At 34.9% G+C, this 22,674-nt stretch overlaps 1 protein-coding gene across 2 annotated transcripts in view; it reads right to left on the bottom strand.

Annotated features, from left to right (window-relative positions):
* Positions 1–22,674, bottom strand: part of Mkp3 (Mitogen-activated protein kinase phosphatase 3) — a 128,486-nt gene that overhangs the window by 43,290 nt on the left and 62,522 nt on the right. For both annotated transcript variants that reach the window (XM_085952128.1, XM_085952129.1), the window contains exon 2: positions 239–332. In XM_085952128.1, coding sequence (XP_085808254.1) covers positions 239–332 — 94 coding nt within the window. The remainder of the gene's footprint in view (positions 1–238; positions 333–22,674) is intronic.

Here is a 22,674-nt window from a genome sequence, read left to right as displayed (position 1 = left end):
AAATCATTTTGGGAGTCAATTTTTTTTAAAGAAATGTGTACTTTTCAATTTAAAAAAAATATATATAAGTAAATATATAGGTATATTAAATCTTTCTGAAAACCGACATGGTGAATTGAGTAACGTGTTATAATATGTATGATGGCATAAACTAAAGATTACAAACGTACCGAACTGTTGTGATATTTTTAAAATATAACATTACGGTACCCCTATGTTGAAAAATTGTCAAACTCACCTTAATCCCATGAGAGGTAAATGTGACGGTGGTTGATCAACTGGCGCTTCGATGCACCACTCCGGATAAAGTTTCCTAAATGCTTCGAAATCACCTGAAAAGACAAAGAAATCGTTATATAAATCTGATTGGTCTGTGAATATTGATTACTTTTATAATATGATGTAGAGTGTAGACTGTATCTTAGACTTATCACCTGGTACAGCCTTCACGATATTATTACCTAGCGATAAGATGTAAAATAGCCTCAACTTGATTAGTTCTCAATAGCTGTTGTGCTCTGAATAGCTCGCAAGAATACACTAAAAGTTCCTAATTGTCTGATATATAATCGATGTATCGCAGATACACACCAATTGAAATAATAAAATTATTCGTAGTATTTAATAATTTTAAGAATAAAGTAAATTTTATTAATGTAGGTAAATTATTTTGAGAGATGAAGAAAAGTAGTACTAGTGGTGCAACATATTTAATACCTCTATGGGTGCAACACTCAATGTTAATTGGGATAATATTATTTAATATATTTACTAGCTAACGACAGAGGACAGGTACCTACAGCTGGTGGTAATTTATTACGAAATTAAGAAACCAGGTAGATAACTTAACTGATTACAACCACCAATAATAAAATAATACGAAACATACTATTCTCTATTGATTACCATGATCAGTGGTCACAATATGCAAACATTATGCTGTTAGTTCGGCGAAATTATATATCCAAATTTGGCACCTTTCAATTGTGACAATAATGTTATTTATTAAGCGTGGGTATATTGTAAAAAATGTTAAATTATTCCATGTAGAGTTACGGCAGCATTTATTTTGTGGGTCTTCGTCCGCGAATGAGCTTGAACGTTTTTAACCGGTCATGAGAGCCGAAGCGACACTATGAGAGTATAGATAGGCCATTATCATTTTTGGTCCACAACCCGAGTAAGGTCTCTTCGCCGTTTTGGGCATTACTAATGCTTCAAATACACTCTATGACGATCGGTCATATATATGTCGAAAAACCCGTTTCTTATGTTGGCGTCCTGTGTCACAGGGTGTCACAGAGTGTAAATACGTTGTCATAGCTGTCATACAATATGTATGTATAAATGTCAGAATGGCATAGATTTGATCATAGACACTAAAACGCTCTTAGCATATATGTGCCCGATCGTCATATAGTCGATTTGAACCTTAACCTATCTACTTACACTGCATCCCTCTACGTTGTCTATGCGCTCCAAGTGTTCTGCTCACCGAAGTTGTGCAATCGACATAATATGGCGCGTAAAAAACAGTCAGTGCATTCTCATTCGTCTTTGTTACTAACCAGCAGTCAGACTGAGAATACAAATGCAATGCCAATTAATTATCTTTTTGGTAAGATTTTCTAGTGGTTTTTGTTATTAACCTAAACTACAACATTAAAGGAATTCACGATGTAAAACGATGTCTTTATCTACTGCTTTGTTTCTTAGTTTTCTTAGAATGGAGGTATTAAACATGATAATAGACGAAACTCTACAAACATTAGTAGAAATGAGGTACCACAATGTGAATGACTAACTCACAATATGATCAACGAATAGAACCTTTAGTAGTACTATTTGAAGATATCGAATTGGCACGGATTGTTTAATTTGACCTTGAAACACAACTATAACCGCAAGAATAAGTCTCCTACGCTGAGCGTACCCACCCAGCGAGCATCCAGTCGCTAAAAGCCAATAATTATTATCATTGATAAGCGGTCCATCTCGCGCCGTTCCGAATCGTTAGCGACGTCCCATTCCGCTGGGAAACCAAACATAGCGATCAAAGAGAGCGTCGTCGTCGTCTCGGCGGGAAACGCGCCTGGGGGACGCTGCGCGCGTGCGCGCCCCGCTATCGATTCGCCGGCGCGGGCCGTTCCATTGAGGCGCGGGGGCGTCCGCTTCATTCACAGTCCGCCCCCGCATAAGCCACCCTCGCCCTCCGCCCCCGCCGGAGACCGATTCAAACAAAAAACCGCCCTTCGCCGCCTACGCAGACGCGCGGGCCCCGGTGCCCGATTTCAATTTACCAAAATCACGAGACACGCGATGGGGGATAAACACAAAAAACCGAAATGAATGTAAGTACTGAATTTTCGCGGCCGCACTGTCGATGTCGTTGTAAGATGGCTGTTAATGTATTGTGTCATACGCCCGTTGTAAACTTCGTAACGAGGAGGTTTTCATTGAAGCCGGAGTCATAGGATAAAATGTTTTTACTACGATAAGTAAGCATTGCGTTAACTCTAACGAATATGGAAATAATATTTTTATTGGATGTATGGACATATTAACGCTAAGATGACAATATCAGTTTCCCAAACATAGTGAAGGTAAATGGACTGTTCCAGTTTACCGTAACCATATCAACTTCGTATAACCACATATTATATAATATGTATGTAGGTATATAATACCATGCATATTGCATAATAATTACTACTTAATAATACTAGGTACTGGGTCATTTTGACTATTTCAGTTTCGGAGTTTTCAAATAATTATTTTTTAATAAATATCACAAAGGATTTCAAGCACCTTCGACAACTCCAAAACCACATTCCATTATAGGTATACATTATAGGTATATTATAGATATATTGGTAATATTTTGGTGGTGTAAATAAACACATTATTGCTTTTTCCTGTCCCTCAAATTTTAAATTTTTATTTAATTTTCCGTTCGACAGTATTTTTATACATTTTTCTACTTTTTCTCTCCAGTTGAGTTCCCTATCTATAGTTGGTTATTCTTACCAATATATGGAGCACACAAACGTACTTTGGCAAAAATAATATAATTAAACGCTGAAAAATGAATACCTAGATTGAACATACATAATTTTGAAAAACACTTTCTGAGAAAATATATTATAACCAATTGAAAAAATCTTTTTGAAAAAAGTAAACCACCCCGGCAGGGAATCGAATCCTGTATCTCCTGGGTTTACGCCCCGCCCCGTCCGTGCATTACCTCTATGCGACAAGGCGACGTACTAATTGCGACAAATTTTAACTATTGGCCTTTTTAATACCCACTCATCAGCGTTCTTCTAAATCAAGCTACGAGGGTGGGTCAATAAGTCCTTAGAAAAGCCGACAGGTGGCGCGACTAGTACTGTAAGCGGTTTGTTTTCATGCAGCGGCACTACCGATTCAGTATGCTGCGAAGTTTCAATCAGATTGGTCGGGTTGTTGTGTGTTTCTCGTACATTTAAAAAAAAAATTGCTTGTGGAAAATGGAAAAATGGAAAATGGAGAAAATTGAGTTTAGAGCTGTTATTAAACATTTTAATATAAAAGGGTTAACAGCAAAGAAAATAAAAAATGAGTTGGATTTAGTTCACGGCATATCTGCTCCTTCACTTGCAACTATTTATAACTGGTTAAATGAATTTAAACGTGGTCGTACATCAACAAAGGATGAACCACGCTCAGGACGTCCTGTAGAGGTGACTACACCAGAAATGATCAATAAAATCCACGATATGGTGTTAAGTGACCGAAGACTAAAGTTGAGTGAGATAATTGAGGTTACAGGGATCTCAAAAGGTAGCGTCATTCTATTTTACATGACAAATTGGGCATGAAAAATATTTCTGCAAGATGGGTGCCGCGTTTGCTCACAGTCGACAATAAACGCAATAGGGTGGTGGCCTCTAAAGCCCTGTTGTCGCTCATGCAACGCAATCCGGATAAATTTTTTCATCGCTTTGTGACTGTAGATGAAACATGGATACACCACTATACTCCCGAGACGAAAGAACAGTCAAAGCAGTGGATTGCGAAGGCAAACCATGTCCAAAGAAGGCGAAAACCGTAAAATCAGCTGGTAAGGTTATGGCTACTGTATTTTGGGATGCACGTGGAATTATTTTCGTTGACTATTTGGAAGAAGGAAAAACAATAACAGGGGATTATTATGCATCTTTATTGGACCAGCTAAAAAACAAAATTGAAGAAAAACGGCCTCATTTAAACAGGAAAAAAATCCTCTTTCATCAGGACAATGCCCGTGTTCACATATGTTTACGATCAATGGCTAAAATTGAAGAATTGAAGTTCGAATTGGTCGACCACCCACCGTATTCGCCAGATTTAGCCCCCAGTGACTTTCTCCTTTTCCCAAACTTAAAAAAATGGCTAAGTGGACAACGTTTTTTTTCAAATGAAGAAGTCATCGATCGGACAAATGCTTATTTTGAGGACCTTCCGAAAACTTATTTTTCTGACGGTTTAAAAAAAATTGAGAAACGTCTAACCAAGTGTATTGAGCTCCAAGGAGATTATGTTGAGAAATAAAAAAAAAATACAAAAATAAAAACTGTTTTAATGCTTTTTTCTAAGGAATTATTGACCCACCCTCGTACCTTGGCATAATATATTTTCTCAGAAAGTGTTTTTCAAAATTATGTATGTTCAATAATTAGAATGGTACATTCGTAAAATCTTGTGAATTATTCTTTGAATAAAAGAAATAGTTAATACCTAGATATTGATACTTCTCTTCCATTTCGTATAAATAATCATTTTTGAAACTATGTAGGTATGTAAAGTTCTGAACCCCGGTAGAATATCATACAGGATACCTACCCATGAGTGTTGATTAATGTTATATATTAAATATTATATAATAGGTTTGCAGTTAATAATAGATACTCATATGGAAATAATGTAAGAATAATAGTAAGTATTAATTAATACGTCCTGCTTACACCGAAAAGATTAATGTTGCTAGTTGGTACTTTGCCATTAGAATGAACTCCGGTTGTTTTCCTTTTTGTGTCACATTGACATTACACTGAAGCATGTAACATAGTATTATAATAAAATTATAATACTTATATATAACATAACACACATTCAAAGAATGACCGTTAGTGCAGGATATCCGCTGTGGATATGCTATAACCTATAACAATATGCGTGGAATGACTGCCAACCCTAACTCAAACAAAAAATATAGCACGAACTAAAGAAATCACTTCAGCGTAGGTTCCATGTTCTTTGAAACGAGTTTGTAACACAATTTCTTTTATAACGTAAAACCAACCCACACACTTACGTAAGTATCCATTATCATTTTATATTTGAAATGGGTAATTTCATTCACTCATTTAAAATATGGCGGCACAATAATATCTGACACGAATCAATACGATATAGGTATACTGTATAAGTAATTATACGTAATTTAAAATATGTATAGGTATACGTATATACTAACAGTTTTCCCTCGTGACGCTAAGGATGAGGCCCACTAACAAGGCTGCGAGGTGTGCAGCGTATGCGGTTGATAAAATACGATATTATGTAATTGCATTAACCGCAAAATTAATAACCACTCTGCCATATTAGACGTTAATAAGATATATTGTATACAAGTTTTATGAATCTATAATCCCATGACTGTATAGGTACCTACTTGAAAAATGTATCAATAATAAAATTGTGCATTCGTAGACAAAGTTCTACACGTGCAGAGGGGAATAATAATAATTGTTAACTGCTCCCACAGGCCACAACTGCTGTATTTGGGAAATATTCATGCTCTAGTCTTCGTCTCGTGGTCCATGGCCATTTACAACAACCAGTGAGCAATATATGCCAAGTACCTACACCAGTTGTGGAATTCCGCATAAACGGCAAAATTGATTTAATTTGATTTAACATTCCCATTCTAAAATACTACTCAATATGGGTATTCATCATTTTAATGAAATTTAATTTTTAAAGGATAATAATACAATATAAAATAACACCTGTAAGTAAATGGATCTCAAAGTGCTTCATAATACTCATGATAATAGTTTTACCATTATGAAATGAGTGACACGTGAATAGCTTCCTAGTTATTTTTGCTATTAATAAATCCAGCCCTATCAAGTGCTTCCCACACATTTGACTATTGTTTTTTTTTAATATAGGTACTTACATGTGTACGTATTCTGAACATTATAAATACACTTCTATAAAAAGAAAAATATGATAATTTATTATATAATTCCGTATCTATATATTGTGTGTGTATTGTGGATCGTCATGCTTATGAAATTACGGTAAATTAAAAAACATACTTACCAAAATTTATATTGAAACGTATTTAAAATTTAATCACGTTATAGGTAATGTAAACGTTTTCTCTAATAAAATTAATATATATTCTTCTCTGTAATGTATGCCATCTTTCCCTATCATGCGTCAGTTGTGTCAGATCACCAACGCCCTGGGTTTCCAGGCACTAACGAAAGTTGCGTAACCAAGAAAATCTCCTGTTGCCTACGCCTCCGCCGCCCGCTACATTTCACTGGATTGCTAACCGCAGTAAATAGTTCTACTTATTACTTCTAGGACTACCCTAGATGCTAGCTATAAGTTCTCTTATATAATGTTTATTGGGCTGTCATAAAACATTCTCATTGGTCAATACCAATGATTGATTGACTCGTGGATATCTTCATCATACGGCGATACAGCCAAATCTTAAAAGCCTTTAGTTTTACGATAGTCCGTTCCTTTAGCGCCCTGGTTTCGACTACATAGACCAGTACGGATACAATATACCTAGCAGCTGATCGTCATCCTTCGTGTGCCCTGCTCGATTGCAAGAGATGGTTTATTTTTCAAAAGTGCTTCCATATCTACATTCGTTCTTACATAACTGAATTTAAAAGCTCATTTAATAAATGAGATATTAATAATATTAGAGTTCATTTTCAATTGCCATCTTCAAAATTACTTCACACACCATTGAACGAAGAAAAGCCACATACGCTAGCGTATGGCCGTGAAAGAAATACCAAATAAGTACAGTGCTGACTTATTTCGTTATTTTATTATTATTTTACGTTAAGATACATTATCACATGAATAACCAAGTAAATTTAGTAAATGCTGAATATCTTGAAAAGATTAAGATAATTCTGTGGTTTCGGGGTAAGTGCTTAAGTCATTTTGGTTGCAGCTGAAATAATCGCTTATCAAATAAATCAGTTTTCAAAATACTCTTGCTTGGAAGTTAATTGATGTATATTTTTTTTTTCTATTACATTATTTATGTATAACTAAGTTTTTGATATCGTGTTATATTCAATATGTTGAATAAGTAATTTTACTTAAGAGTTGAAACATTATTTTCTCAATTTATCTCATTTAGTGTCAACACCGCACCGCGACTGGCGCATTTTTGGAGTCGTTGGCCATTATATGTAATTAACGTGTTATTTAAATGTTGTAATTAAAAGGTAAGCAGTGATTTTGTTGCTATTACTATAAATTAAAATATTTATTTATTTTGCTTACATGTGAGAAAATCAATAATAGGTAAGTACACAAAAAAAACTACAATTATTTTTACACACATTAACATTAAAATCTTATTTTGGTAAAAACGGGACAAGAACTTTTAAAGAGAGTAATAAAGTTTTGTTTTCTTTTTTATATGAACGTTTAGTTGAAATCTTGTTCAATGCCCAATGGACATGGGGACTTATATTATTTAATGTTTAATTTGAAGGTTTTGTGATAAGTTGCCATTCGTACATCTATTTTTAATACGTCGCTTGATCGCTAATGCAATGCGGTCAAATTGATGATACAATGTGCATTTGAGACTGCAGGAAACCGATTGCATTCATTCGTTCATCATGCCCGGTGAATGGGTGATCAGACCATATAGGTATTTATTACAAACATACCCGGCATCCATAACTGTACAAGCTCAGTTACTAAAACGCAACATATGAGAACTGTTGGCACTAAGATGCATAGGTAATATTGCAAAACAGGTTCAAATCCAGTTCAATCCATGCTATCATTATAGCAGTGCTGAAAAATTTAATCCAATACTAAATAACAGGTTGACGCAAACACCACAAACAATAGCTAAAAATAATGAAAACCCCCAAATGTATGTTTAGTAATTAAATCATTTAGGTTTATTTATAACTATGCACTTGTGATTTGAATATTTACCTACTCCTACATAGCCGTTTCTTAAGTAAAACAGGACCGCGCCAAGGGTAGCTGCCGCCTGGGTGCCAGCGGAAAATTATACCGTGTCTTTAAGCAGAGTTAATAAATAATAAATATCATAGTCATTTCGAAGACATTTTTCTTTCTATTTTGTATTTGTCATTTCTCGTCCTTTATTAGAGATTTACTTGAACCTGGCTTATCAATATTATTATAATATAAATATACTAACCTCACATTTAACATTATGACCTTGCTTTTCCACCCACGTCTCCACATCCATTATGCAGACGTATACCGTGGCGTAACGAACGATGGGCGCTATTTAAATTTGTGCCGAAAGTGTCCCAGGAGCAACTTCCCAAGACCTTGGTTGGAGTGCACTAAAGTGTGCGTGATCCCTACTTCGACATAATGTATTACGGTCAATTCTCGATGAGAAACGACCTTCTCGCTTGCCGTAAAATGCCGCAAAGTTTTTAAAAGCTGAGAAATTTTCCCCCGTAGATACCAAGTCGCAATAGCTGGCCATATACGTACAGTTTTAGTGGCAGGTAGAACCTGGCACAGGCAATAACTGTACAAAAACTGTACGTTAGTGGGCACACCACAGATCACTTTAACTACCCCATTTAAATCTGTCGAACTGTCAACAGACGTGCCCATATCGTCGGTGTTTTGTAAAAAGGGCGAATTAACCAAAATGCTACTTTACAGGAGGAGGGTTTTTAACTTTTGACATCTATTTGCTTTTACTTGTAGATGATTATAAATATCTAACAAGTTTATAATAAAGCTTAGAAAGAATACTGTCATTATAATAGGTATTATTATATAATATTTTAAAAGGCCTAATATGTCACATTTGCTTTTTATTTCGTAATTTTAATTAATTTAATTTTAGTCGGTTATCGTTTTTAAGTACTTTCCTGTGGAGATAAAAATTCGCTGTTTTTACACAACAAAGCTAGTGTGGTACATATTGTATTTTCATTAAAATCTCGATTTCGCCAAAATGGTTGTTTCGCCCTTTTTACAAAACACCGACGATATACGTACATTGTCTGTGGCAGAGCAAGTGTCAAAAACTATGGAGGTTGAGTTCGCGGAGATAATACACAGGGGTAGTGTTTAAATTAGTTTTAAGTAGGGTATACTTGAAAACGATATTGATACACGAATAATTTTACTTTGAATTTATTATGATTATAATTGTTTTTATTAGAAACAAATTGACATCAAATACACACCAACGACGTTGGTAAAATAAATCTTGATTTCGCTAGTGGATTGTGTATTTTATCGATTCACCGAAACAATATTATACACATTCGTGTAAATATAAAATATGAACTATAATCTTTTCTTTTGAATAAATTACTCCCTTTAATGGACTGTATTGATTATCTATTTGGTCATATTTTTAGAATATGGTAATATTTATATAGGTATCAATTTTATATACAATAAATTTAAACGTGCCACAAAATTATATTTACATCAATGGTCAGTATAATAATTAATTACTATGATATTATTAAAATATATACTTAAATTTATTTAGATTTACTGACATTGTCATTCACAATTAGGTATATTAATTTATGTTGTGAACGTCTTAAATTAATAAGTTGTAATATTCACTACAAACAATAAATAAAATTTGAATACTGTATAAAATATATTGTATAAAATAATATGTTTACATAAATAACTATAACTTTGTTTTGCCCTCGTAAAAATAAATAAAATATAATATTTGCGATCTCCGCGTACATAATATTATTACATTATTAATAATAAATGAACTTGTATTTTATAACCAGCAACACCAGCCGCAGCTGTATCGCGCGGTATATTCTACTTAACGTTACCAACATCTAACGTCACCCGAGAACTTTCGGAGAGTCGAAATTCCAACAGTTTTACAAAAACACGGGAGTGGGGGGTCGCTGGCAGTTTGAACCTGGCAGACATCTGGCAGGTCGAAAACTGTCCGTCTATGGGCGCAGCAGATTATCTACCAAAGATAACTGTATGGCCGCCATTGCGTATTAACTTGCATGTTCAACCTGTTACTAAAATTGTACGTCTATGGCGGCCTAATGGCCGACCGGTCCAACTGAGGGTAAGACCGATTTGAGAAGCTCTTCCCTTTCAACCGATATATGGGGACACTTCCAGAGGCTGTGATCGTCATCCTGCAATTCGCCACATAAGCAAGTCCGAGATTCAATTAGAATTAGGCCCAGCTGACAGAGTTTGGAGGCAAAACGCAAAACCACTGTGTCCGGTTAAGAACTGAGAAGTCCAATGGTCTGGAGTCAATCCGGTTATCTCCATGCGCCACTTTATATTAGGTAAAGTTTGTCTGCCCTTGGAAGAAGTGGTCCATCGCCCCAGCCACATGTGTCATACGCCAGGTCGCGTATAATAACTTTTTGAGCGCACCGGCTCATGGATCCCAGACCTGAAGGCGGTGATATAAAGATACCGCCAACCTCCGCCCCCAGACCTACGAGCAAGGCGGTCGTGGCACCACTGACTTGAATGTGCAGGCAGTGTTGCCAAGTCAAAATTTTTAATTTCAGTAGAATGTGTAAAAAAAATTCAGTAGATTCGACAAAATATCAGTAGATTTGTTTTAGGAAAAAAAATTCGCCGCGGGCCGCAGGTTCCCAAATAAATTTTCAAAGACGACTCGTTTTTTTCCCGGGTGGTGGGAATTTTGTGGAATGAAGAAATATCAGTAATTTCATAAAATATCAGTAGATTCAGTATATTGCCAAAAATATCAAAAAATATCAGTAGATCTACTGAAATTTCAGTAGACATGGCAACACTGCACTGTGTGCAGGTCTAACGGAGGCACTATAGCAAGGACAGGCAACGCGTCAGTAGAAGTCGTTTTATAAGCCTTAGTGAGGGCAAGTAATGCTGAGCATTGACCGCTGAGAAGAGTTTTACGGATGGACAATAACTTACATCTATGGTACCACGTGCTGGCGGCATATCCAGTGATACTCATAAAGACTGCATCGTAAGCTATTTTGAACCAGCACTCGTTTCTTCGTTTACTTTTTATACAATTACAAAAAGAGCCGTTATATTTTTAGCAAGCTTTTTCAAATTTTCGTAAAGCCATCCGTGGTTGGGAATCAATAAACTATAACAATAAATTCAGCATAAGCTATCCGAAAAGTAGAAATAGTTATTAGTCACAACACTAACCGACTTACCAACGTAGGTATATGTATTTAATTATATATATCAAATATTATAGAAAATACTAAGTAGATAATATTGAAAAATAAATTATACTTGACCGAATAAAATTATTTTCACACTAGATGACAACGTAAAATATGAATAACTGTTAAACACACTAAAGTTCGCAACATCACAATTAATGGTAACCCACTGGGCTCAAATTATGTTTTTATAAAAAAATAAACAGTTGAACACATTAAAACATTTTGTATGGTAAAATAAATCATAGATAGGTACCTAATAATAGATAATACTAAATATTATGTTGTGAAATTGTCAGAATTTTCTGTGTATGTAGTTTTATTCTCTCCACTGGTCAGACTCCTTGAAGGGAAGCTACGCATGGTAAAGCGGATTATTCTTCTTCTTCAATGATCACATATAGGTGATAATGTATATAGCAAGTATGTAGATACAAATCAGCTGGCTATGATTCTGTAAATGGCATAATAAGCATAAGTACTCGGTACTTTATACGTAAGTAAAACGGGTGGCTGAATTTAAACGTGGGAGACGAAACCAAAAATGTCGATAGTTTCATAATACCCGCCAGCCCACGCGAACACCTTCGGATCCAGACTACACCGACAGAAGCACACACGCACCATGACGACAGACTCGCACATGCGTGGCTAAACAAAATACACGCAAACATTGACGGGCATTTAAGTAAAGTTAAAGGTAGAGAAGAGCCTCACAGGCTGTACACCAGTGTACAGACTGTTTCACACGAAGCTTCCTGTCATTCACATTTCATATTGCAACTGTGTCCTGTGTATATGAAAAAAAAAAGAATTTTAAATACGTTCACACCATTGAAAACATTGTAGTTTATTATTTCTGACACTGATCAAATAATAACAATTAAACGTGCAAAATTTAAATAATTTTCGAACAGATAATGGTATCATTCCGTGAATTGAAGTGTAAAGTATAAAGAAACGAGGGCGGGGGTGTTGCAGCCCACACACCGGGGAAAGTACCGAAATCCGCCCACGCTGAAGAATATTGTGAGGGGGGAGGTGGAGAGCGAACATCCAAGGGGCTCGGAGAACGATACGGCCTTCCCGTCATCCCACCGAATCCTCTCTGCTAAATTTACTTTATAATAATAATATAAACGCAGAACTCACACAGGATAGGATGGATGGATTATGGCCGGAAACGATAAGAGTATCGCAGCCCACTCTCGGGGAAAACGTAAGAAAATAACATTATTAGGCGTGCTACATAAATTCACCGTTCGCTTTCTCTCTCTCCGAAATATTTATTCATTCATGAATACTGTGTAAAAAAGGCCCGACTGGCTCCCACATCTTGGCTGTTAAACCTCCATTCTAAGAACATGAGAGCCGAAACAGTCGTACGTTTTACAACAATAATACACTATAATTAAAGTACCTACCCGCAAAAATAGCGTAGGTACCTAATCATTTATACAGAGGTAGATAGATGCATACACACTTACGGCGTATATGTACAATATCTAATAATAAATCTACAGTCAAAGACTTATTATCTAGAACAGCGGTTCTGAAACTTTTTAAAATTTCCTGCGTGGCGGTCCCTTTAAAAATTGTTTGATGGCTCGCGGACCCCTTTAATAAAAAAGGAAAATCTATATTATTTTAAAGAAATTGGGGGCGCCAAACACTTTGCACAAGGACCACTTAGATTAAAGAATAAATAGATACCACATACCTACGGCGCGGCACTGCTTATAGGCTGTTGTGAATAAAACATTTTTTTTTACATTTATGTGTTCAGAAAATAGTACATGTTATGTAGTCATTAAATTTAAATAACAATTTTAATGGGATAGATGCATCTGCTTCGCCTGAACCAGTTCTTCTATGTTTGACTTTGTTTTGGCCAGTGCAACTCTCATGTCATTTGTCGCGTATAATCTTTGTCTTGTTACTTCTATGTCTTAGTAGCAAGTAGTGTAGAAAAGCCGTCTCATAGGTGATTGCGAATGGAATCAACACTCTTAGAGCCATCTTTGCAACATCGGGATAGGACTGTGCCATTTCAATCCAAAAATCACTACAACGAAAACATGTTTTGCACCCGCATCATTAATCAAATCAATATGTAAACTGTTGCTGAATTAAATTGTCATCCGAAAGTCGATCACTAATGGAGAGTACCAATGGGTTATTGATAAAACGATGGTATTTTTCAAATTCTCGTAGGTCAGGAAAATAGAAATGTTACATGCTATAATTATAAAAATATAAATAGTACCTAAATATGCATTCGATTTTCGCCCGCGGACCGCAGTTTCAGGACCGCTGATCTAGAAGAATTCAGAATGGTTTGTACATCATCACTTGATGACGATTTCAGAGAGTTTTCAGTCTGGTTGAATTTGTAACCATAGAAAATTAATATGACAGCATCGAAACATTGCGGCTAGGTAGTGGCATAAACAAGATGTTAATACCTAACCACTGTACGTATGATGCACCTACGCTTATTTGCGAATGTGTGGTTATATTCGAAATTAATAATATATTATGATAGTAACTTGTTTAACAATTGTAACACTAATGCCGCGTTCTCACGTGGCAATTTTTGTTATTCACTGTAAGTTGAATGTTATACAAGAAATCGAAAGGAATGTTCCCATGTAGGTACCGATTTAAGTTAATCTGATGGTCGTCATCAAGATCGCGTCAAGTGGAACAAACAATAGCTAGCGCAGTGGTATCCAAACTCTATGTTACTACGCCTCTCTTTCAAAAAAATCTAATCTTGGCGCCTCACCCCTCACTTTATTTGATTAAATAGTACAAACACATTTTACGTCTACGTACCTATACTAATACAAAAAATGAAAAAAACTTAATTAAGAAAATAAACAAGGTTTTACTACTTATATATTCATTTTTCAATTTATTTGTTTTTCATGCGATTGATGTTGCTTATTTATTAGCACAAAGTGCTCTTTTCTGAATGGGTCTGCATTAATGTATTTACTCAATTTTACCCAAATAGACAAGTTTGGCAAGAAAGTTATCGTTCCTAAAGAAAGTTGTTTCTTCAATATGATTAATTTGACCATTTTATATCATTTTTTCATGAGATAGCCAGCGCACTTCACAATAGTATTATAAGGGACGTATAATAAAATTAGTCTCCATATCTTCAGACAGGTTTGCAAACAACCTAACTTTTATAGGACTGTTATTTATGTAGTTTATAACTAGCGGCCATTTATGAACTATGCACTTGCAAACTGCAAACCTGCGGCTACATTTGTGTTAAACTTTTCGCACCTTCCTCAGCGACAGTCCGCGCCTCCCAGTTTGGACATCGCTGGCCTAGCCATTACGAGTCAAAAAGGTGTTTATCTAGAAAGTTTCGCGGGAGTTTTTATACTTTGCCTTTTCATGTATTTTAGCGGTACTCTTTTCGATTTTTCACTTTGTCACATCGATTTTTTGATTTTTTCCACTCGCACAGTTATTAGCTAAAACGTTGGAAATGAAATACCTGCTTTTAAACAGTTTTCCGATTATCACTCTTTTCTGATGTACTTTAAAATAAAATTAGTTATGTAGTAAAATAAGCTAGAGAAAAAATTCTATAATTTATATCCCAATATATTCTTAAGTTATGTGAGTAATTCAGACGCAGGAGCACGACAGATATTCGACTCCACTTTAGTTTTACAGTTTAGCCCGGCTTTCCTACATCTACACCAGTGATGCACAACCTAATTAACAAATGGACGAATTTATCCATTTTACAATTTTTCACGAGTCGCAGTCCATAAAAGTGTAGAAAGTAACGATATATTATACTAGATTAGACATAAATTTTATTATTTTAAATTTAATAGTTGCATATCAGCTACTCCAACCACTCTCTACTCTGCATTACGTACATTTACGTATTTGCACGATAGAATTTAGCATTATAGGAAATTACAATTTGGTCGTAAACAAATGAAAAATTTGGTAATTTGTACTTGTTAAATTAAATTTGGTTTGGATTAAATTCAGTAATTATTATTTTGGGCCGCGGTTTTTGCATCACTGATCGACACGCTCTCCGGCAGTATTTATTGTATGACATTTGCCGCATAACTGTTTGGGAGAGCTGAGGTTGGAATGTGGTAACAGAAATTATACAATTATTGATTCTTTTCCAACCCCATTGCATTGCCTAACTTATTTTCGACTAAAAGCCACTTCTGAACCTGATAATACGTTTAGAATAAATGCGACGTTCTACTATTATTCAACATGCAGTTGAACGACAAAAAATCGCCACGGCATTAACGCGACGTGTTTTATCTCAATGGAACCCTGGTAACCAAGATCGGTGATTGGTAAACACAATAATGTGATGTTTGGCACAAGTGAATCTGTGATACTAAATAAAACTGTAATTTATTAACTATATCCTTAGCACCTACTTATACATTTCAGCATCACTTTCATACATTCCGTTTCTATAGAACAGGGGTAGAGAAACGTATTTTATATATTGCTCCAACCCGTACAAGTTGAAAATGAGATATTTTTTCATAAATTCTACAGAATATTATAACCTCAAAAATATTTAAAGTAAAAACGGCTAATTAATTGAATCGCTTTATGTGGTGTTATAATTATTACTATAAATTTAAAAAAAAAATGAAAAATAGAAGGTACAGTAGAGACAAAAATAATAAAAATCTTATTATACGAGGGTGGGTCAATAATTCCTTAGAAAAAAGCATTAAAACAGTTTTTATTTTTGTATTTTTTTTTTATTTCTCAACATAATCTCCTTGGAGCTCAATACACTTGGTTAGACGTTTCTCAATTTTTTTTAAACCGTCAGAAAAATAAGTTTTCGGAAGGTCCTCAAAATAAGCATTTGTCCGATCGATGACTTCTTCATTTGAAAAAAAACGTTGTCCACTTAGCCATTTTTTTAAGTTTGGGAAAAGGAAAAAGTCACTGGGGGGGCTAAATCTGGCGAATACGGTGGGTGGTCGACCAATTCGAACTTCAATTCTTCAATTTTAGCCATTGATCGTAAACATGTGTGAACACGGGCATTGTCCTGATGAAAGAGGATTTTTTTCCTGTTTAAATGAGGCCGTTTTTCTTCAATTTTGTTTTTTAGCTGGTCCAATAAAGATGCATAATAATCCCCTGTTATTGTTTTTCCTTTTTCCAAATAGTCAACGAAAATAATTTCACGTGCATCCCAAAATACAGTAGCCATAACCTTGCCAGCTGATTTTACGGTTTTCGCCTTCTTTGGACATGGTTTGCCTTCGCAATCCACTGCTTTGACTGTTCTTTCGTCTCGGGAGTATAGTGGTGTATCCATGTTTCATCTACAGTCACAAAGCGACGAAAAAATTCATCCGGATTGCGTTGCATGAGCGACAACAGGGCTTTAGAGGCCACCACCCTATTGCGTTTATTGTCGATCATGCCCAATTTGTCATGTAAAATAGAAATGACGCTACCTTTTGAGATCCCTGTAACCTCAATTATCTCACTCAACTTTAATCTTCGGTCACTTAACACCATATCGTGGATTTTATTGATCATTTCTGGTGTAGTCACCTCTACAGGACGTCCTGAGCGTGGTTCATCCTTTGTTGATGTACGACCACGTTTAAATTCATTTAACCAGTTATAAATAGTTGCAAGTGAAGGAGCAGATATGCCGTGAACTAAATCCAACTCATTTTTTATTTCCTTTGCTGTTAACCCTTTTATATTAAAATGTTTAATAACAGCTCTAAACTCAATTTTCTCCATTTTCCATTTTTCCATTTTCCACAAGCAAATTTTTTTTTTAAATGTACGAGAAACACACAACAACCCGACCAATCTGATTGAAACTTCGCAGCATACTGAATCGGTAGTGCCGCTGCATGAAAACAAACCGCTTACAGTACTAGTCGCGCCACCTGTCGGCTTTTCTAAGGACTTATTGACCCACCCTCGTAGAACTAAATTTTATTGAAAACATTTTCACTTCCGGTTAAAGAGAAATGATGTAGGAGTTGGGGTTATTTGATATCAGATCGATTTGGACAGGCACTGTTTTCAGGGTTCAACAGATTTCTCTGCTTAGTTTATACCTATATCTAATAATAAATATATAATATAAATCTATAAAATGCTTATTCACAGAGATATGTTGTTCCAAACGTGAGCAGCATTTTACCGTTTTCTCGTGTACAATTTTGAAAGCTTTTCGCTTATTAAAATTGTTATTTTATTTATATGTTTATTGAGCCTTCATTACCCCCTTAAGAGCATACATTAGTGAAACGGCAAATAATTTTCAACGTGGGACGAAATTTCGCAATCGTTGCCAATCGGAGAGCGGTCAAACGTTGCCAATAGTCGAGATGTGAGCACGTCAATTTGTTTTGTGATGGCGTCGGAGGAATATATTTTTATATCGTGTAAATATGAAAAATGTTACGCATTTACTCGAAAAAGAAAACATGTCTATAAATATATTATTATTATTACTAATATAACAATAAACATGACATTAAATGGACGCATGTTGAATTTTTATGACAAATTATGTTTTGTTCGGCATGCGTCGTTTGCAGAATCTGCGCGTAGTCACGTTCTAAAGACCATGCCTCAGCTGAAGTATAGCCTTAAGATTGTAATGTTTACCCTACTTGGGTTGATTTATTACGGTTACCCAATCTCTGCACATGAGAAGGCTTTCTTCAACATCTTTGCGTATTTAATTAAATTGGTCCATTAACAAAAATACACCAACAGATAGCTTCAAGTACTTGGTGACTGCTGGTGAAAACAATGATGGTGTACCTGGAGATGAATCAGTAAAATCAGTGGGAACTACTCAAACAAAAATATCAATATAATAATGCAATTAAGTGACTGCATAATAATATTTTCTTAATTAGTATTTCTAGTATACGAATGGTTAAATTGTAGACATGTCAATAGTAGACCTACATAGTAAAGAACACAATTGTAGTTGGGCATTTTCGCCAAAGTTTGTACATGTTTGAAATTTGGGTAATATTATTTTTTCACTCAAATTAACCATTTTTATATAGCTAGCAGATTCCTTGTTCTATTGCTGAATTGGTGATAGCAATTTTTCAGCAAAATATTGATTAATACAATATTTATATCATTTTTATTATGAAATTGGGCATAATAAGTTTCCGTTCCGTGACTACGAAACTAAGCTTTTAAAGCATGAATGAGACACTTTTTATCACTTAAAAGAGCTCTATCAGATTAAATAAACCATACACTTAAAAATAAAACTACAAATAGTCAAAAAATATTATTGAATTTTAATTCTTGGGCACATTCCGTTCCCCTCCGTTACCCTATGTCTATAATGGCAGAGCATTTTTCCTTTAGTATTTGACAAAACCAATCAATGTTCGTTCTGCTATTTTTTTAAAGACAATAATCACTTTTACTAAATTTTATTGGAAAAATAAATAAGTTTCGTTATTTAATAATCAAATGAAAAATAGTTAACGTTCAAATTTTTTGGGGACATTTTCGGAATGGAACGAAATGGTAACGGAGTGTAATTTGTAAAGCTAAAGTTACATGTTACCATAAAAACAAATTTTTGTTTTATGAAATTTATTTGAATTTTTTGATAGACATATATATTCAACGTGCGTCAAAATAACAAAACAAATCAAACTTAATCACTAAAATAGACATATTTTATAATAAATTTCACAATACTTGTAAAATAAGGTAGGTAATAATTTTGACACACTATACATTACCATAACTTTTATTTGGCATTTATATTATTTGTAACTCAGATAAAAAATATTTTTAAGCAAATTAACAATATATGAAAAAAAAAATCAGCAAGGGATTCGGACGCGAGTTCCTAGCGCGGCACGGAGTATATAACTTTTACGAAAATAATTACAGTCGAACTCGGTTATTACGATCTCGGACATAGCGAGATCTCGGATGTAATAACGAAACATTTGTTGACATTTGGTTTATGATTTTCGCCATACATTTAATTTTTTCACTGCTATAACGAGCAACTTATCGGATATACCGAGCTAAAATACTGTTAATGTGTCGATCGTTTTAAAACATTTCGACCCTAAGCAATAAAATCCGATTGGATGCCGCCGGGGTCGGATTACGTTTATGACACTAGTAAAGTGTCTAAGTACCTACCTTATTGGTGTTTCGCCGACAATAATAAAAAAGTATCCACGCATATGGTTGAAAAATCCAAGGTTTGTGAAGTCCGTAGGTACCTACCAGCGTTAATTACAATAAACAACTTCTTTTGTAGTTTATGAATGCCATGCTCGTTTCGGGGATTTTTACGATGGTTTCCAAATTTTTTATTTTCGACTTTTTGTGTAATGTGACATGCTCATTTAAAAATACCTATTCTCTGATATAACGAGTAACGCTTATAATAAGAAAATTCAATCGGTCCCATCTTCCTCGTAATAACCAAGTTCGACTGTATGTTGTCTTGAAATTTACTTGTATTCATCAACATAAAATGTAGCTATACATGTTGATTGTAATCAAGACGTACTTTTCTGACATTTCGCGAATACCTACAGTTCCAGGTATTAAATCTAATAGAGTACACATTTCTGTTAAACGTGACAAAAAATACCTTTTCATACATAAAATGTACGGAGAAGTTTTAAAATTTTGGTGGCGTATAACAGAAAGAGTATGACAGAGCCAGTGCCTGTCTCGCAATTATTTCAGTCTTGTGTTTTTTCTTTTCCTTCTGTTGTTTTTTTTTTATCTCCATACTTTTATCTGCGCTAGTTTTGCGTATTCAGACATATCACATACTTTTTTAATCTTTATTATATAGTCAGGTTATTTTCTATATTTTTTAATGAAAATATTTTTGTTTTTCATACGAACAGACAAAATAAAACTTTTTATAATCTATGAAGAACTAAACACACACTGTAAACCCAACTTTATGCATTCCATTTCGTTACTTTTACATTCCACATATACGTTACCACCAATATAGTTTCGGAATGGAAGTAACGGATTCTGTTTCAGAAGTGTTTGAAGCCAAAATTTAGCTTAGTTTTATTGTTAAACCTGCGATATGTTTTATTATATCTGTAGTATGAAAGATAAGCTCCATATGTATAGTATGTAAAATAGAAATATGTGATTTCTTACCTTATAAATCGTGGTAACAGTAGTGGAACTTCTTAAATGACCAACACAGAATGCAACCTGTTCCGATAGCGATACCGACACACACCAACAATTTAAATTGTAAATGGCGATCAGTATTATACAAAAGTGTTGCTACATTAAAAAAAACATATTTATAGTGGAAATGTTTCGCCTTCATGCTAAAATCGTGGTAACGGAATGTGGAGTTCCACTTTTTCAAATATCCTGGGACACACTTTGAACGTGATTTTTTTCAATATTGGTACAAATTTACGGAAAAACTATATATTTTCCAAAAATATATAATGTAAGCTGTTGAAGACACTACGAATTTAATTTTACACACTCAAAATTAATGACGAAATCAGACTTTGTTTATTTGAATTTAGGGGTGGGACATGGTAAAAACACACTACCTTTCGATCTAAATAATCAATTAAAAATATATACAGGTCAGATAGTTGTATTTAACTGATCGAATAGAGTAAATTATTAAATTTGCATGTTAAAAATACATAACTTTCCAATATTTTATAATATAATAACTATGAAAAAATCAATCAAAGTCATGGGACATGCCAAAAACGCAATGTACAAACTTTGGCGAAAATGCCCAGTTACATATTTGGTAGCCTCACACTACTCACACAAACGAATGAATTATTATCATAGCTGGCGATTCCAAATTCAACATCCTAAATGTATTATTCCCGCTTTATTAGAAGCGTATCTAATGGAAATGCGGGTCATCCAGTAGCATCAAACAAACGTGTGGTCGGGCCTAAATGCAACCAACATAATAATAACAACAATTAAAACCATATTATATTAACTACACTTCTACACCTATAACAGTCTACACCAGGGGTTCCCAACGATTCGTATGTGCCCGCCACTATTCGAAAGAGACAGAATTTTCACGCTAGCCTGACACACGCAGAAAACCCGAAGTGAACGAACGCCACGAACTGAGCCGATGAACGCCGAAGCACGTGACAGTAGTCACTTGCTCGTACCGTCCCGATTACTTCGGCGATCATCGGCTCAGTTCGGGTTTTCGGCGTGTACAAGGAGTGATGTGCAAATAGCATTACCCGCCTGGAACCGCGTTGTTACCATTGTGATTGCGATTGCTGCCCCGTTCGGGTCGCGACAGTTAGCTAGGAGACATCTTCGTCTGACGAAACACGAATTAGGAGTTTTGATATTCCTTCTATATAGTTCCAAAATGAGTGGACCGAGTAAAAGACAACGAACCTATAATTTTAACACTGACTGGGATGAATCATATTGTTTTTTTAATGTGAAAAATAAATGCGTCTGTTTGTTGTGTGATAGTAGTATTGCAGTACCGAAAAAACATAATGTTGAACGACACTTTCAGACAATTCATGCCACTTTTGATGTGAATTATCCACTTAAATCTGAAGTAAGAAAGAACAAAATATGTCAACTAAAATCAAGTCTAACTGCACAACAGACTGTTTTCACTAGACATGTGGAAAATTCTAAAAAGGCCACCATTGCTTCTTTCAAAATTTCTCACATGCTCGCAAAAATGAAGAAACCTTTCATTGATGGTGAGTTGTTTAAAAAACTATTTTTGACTGGTGCCGATTGTTTGTTTAATGGATTTTCTAACAAACGTGAAATTGTCTCAGCAATACAAGACTTACAGTTGTCAAATAACACCGTCACAAGAAGAATACATGCAATTTCAACAGACATACAAACTCAGTTAAAGACTGCCTTGGAAATATGTGACTGGTTCTCGCTACAATTTGACGAGTCAACAGATATATCAGACACCGCACAGTTAGCAGTTAGGGTGAGAATGATATTTAGTAACTTCACAGTAAAAGAGGGTATGTTGCAAATATTACCTATGAAAGGACAGACAAGGGGTGAGGATATTAATAATACATTCAGAACATACGCCAAGTCAATAAATATGCCTTTGCACAAGCTGTCTGCGATA

Source organism: Rhyacophila brunnea, unplaced genomic scaffold (assembly GCF_057557595.1).
Source record: "Rhyacophila brunnea isolate RB1 unplaced genomic scaffold, BYU_Rbru_1.0 scaffold_3, whole genome shotgun sequence".
NCBI lineage: Eukaryota > Metazoa > Arthropoda > Insecta > Trichoptera > Rhyacophilidae > Rhyacophila > Rhyacophila brunnea.
The sequence above is the reverse complement of the archived record's forward strand: the minus strand, read 5'-3'. Positions and strand labels throughout refer to the sequence as shown.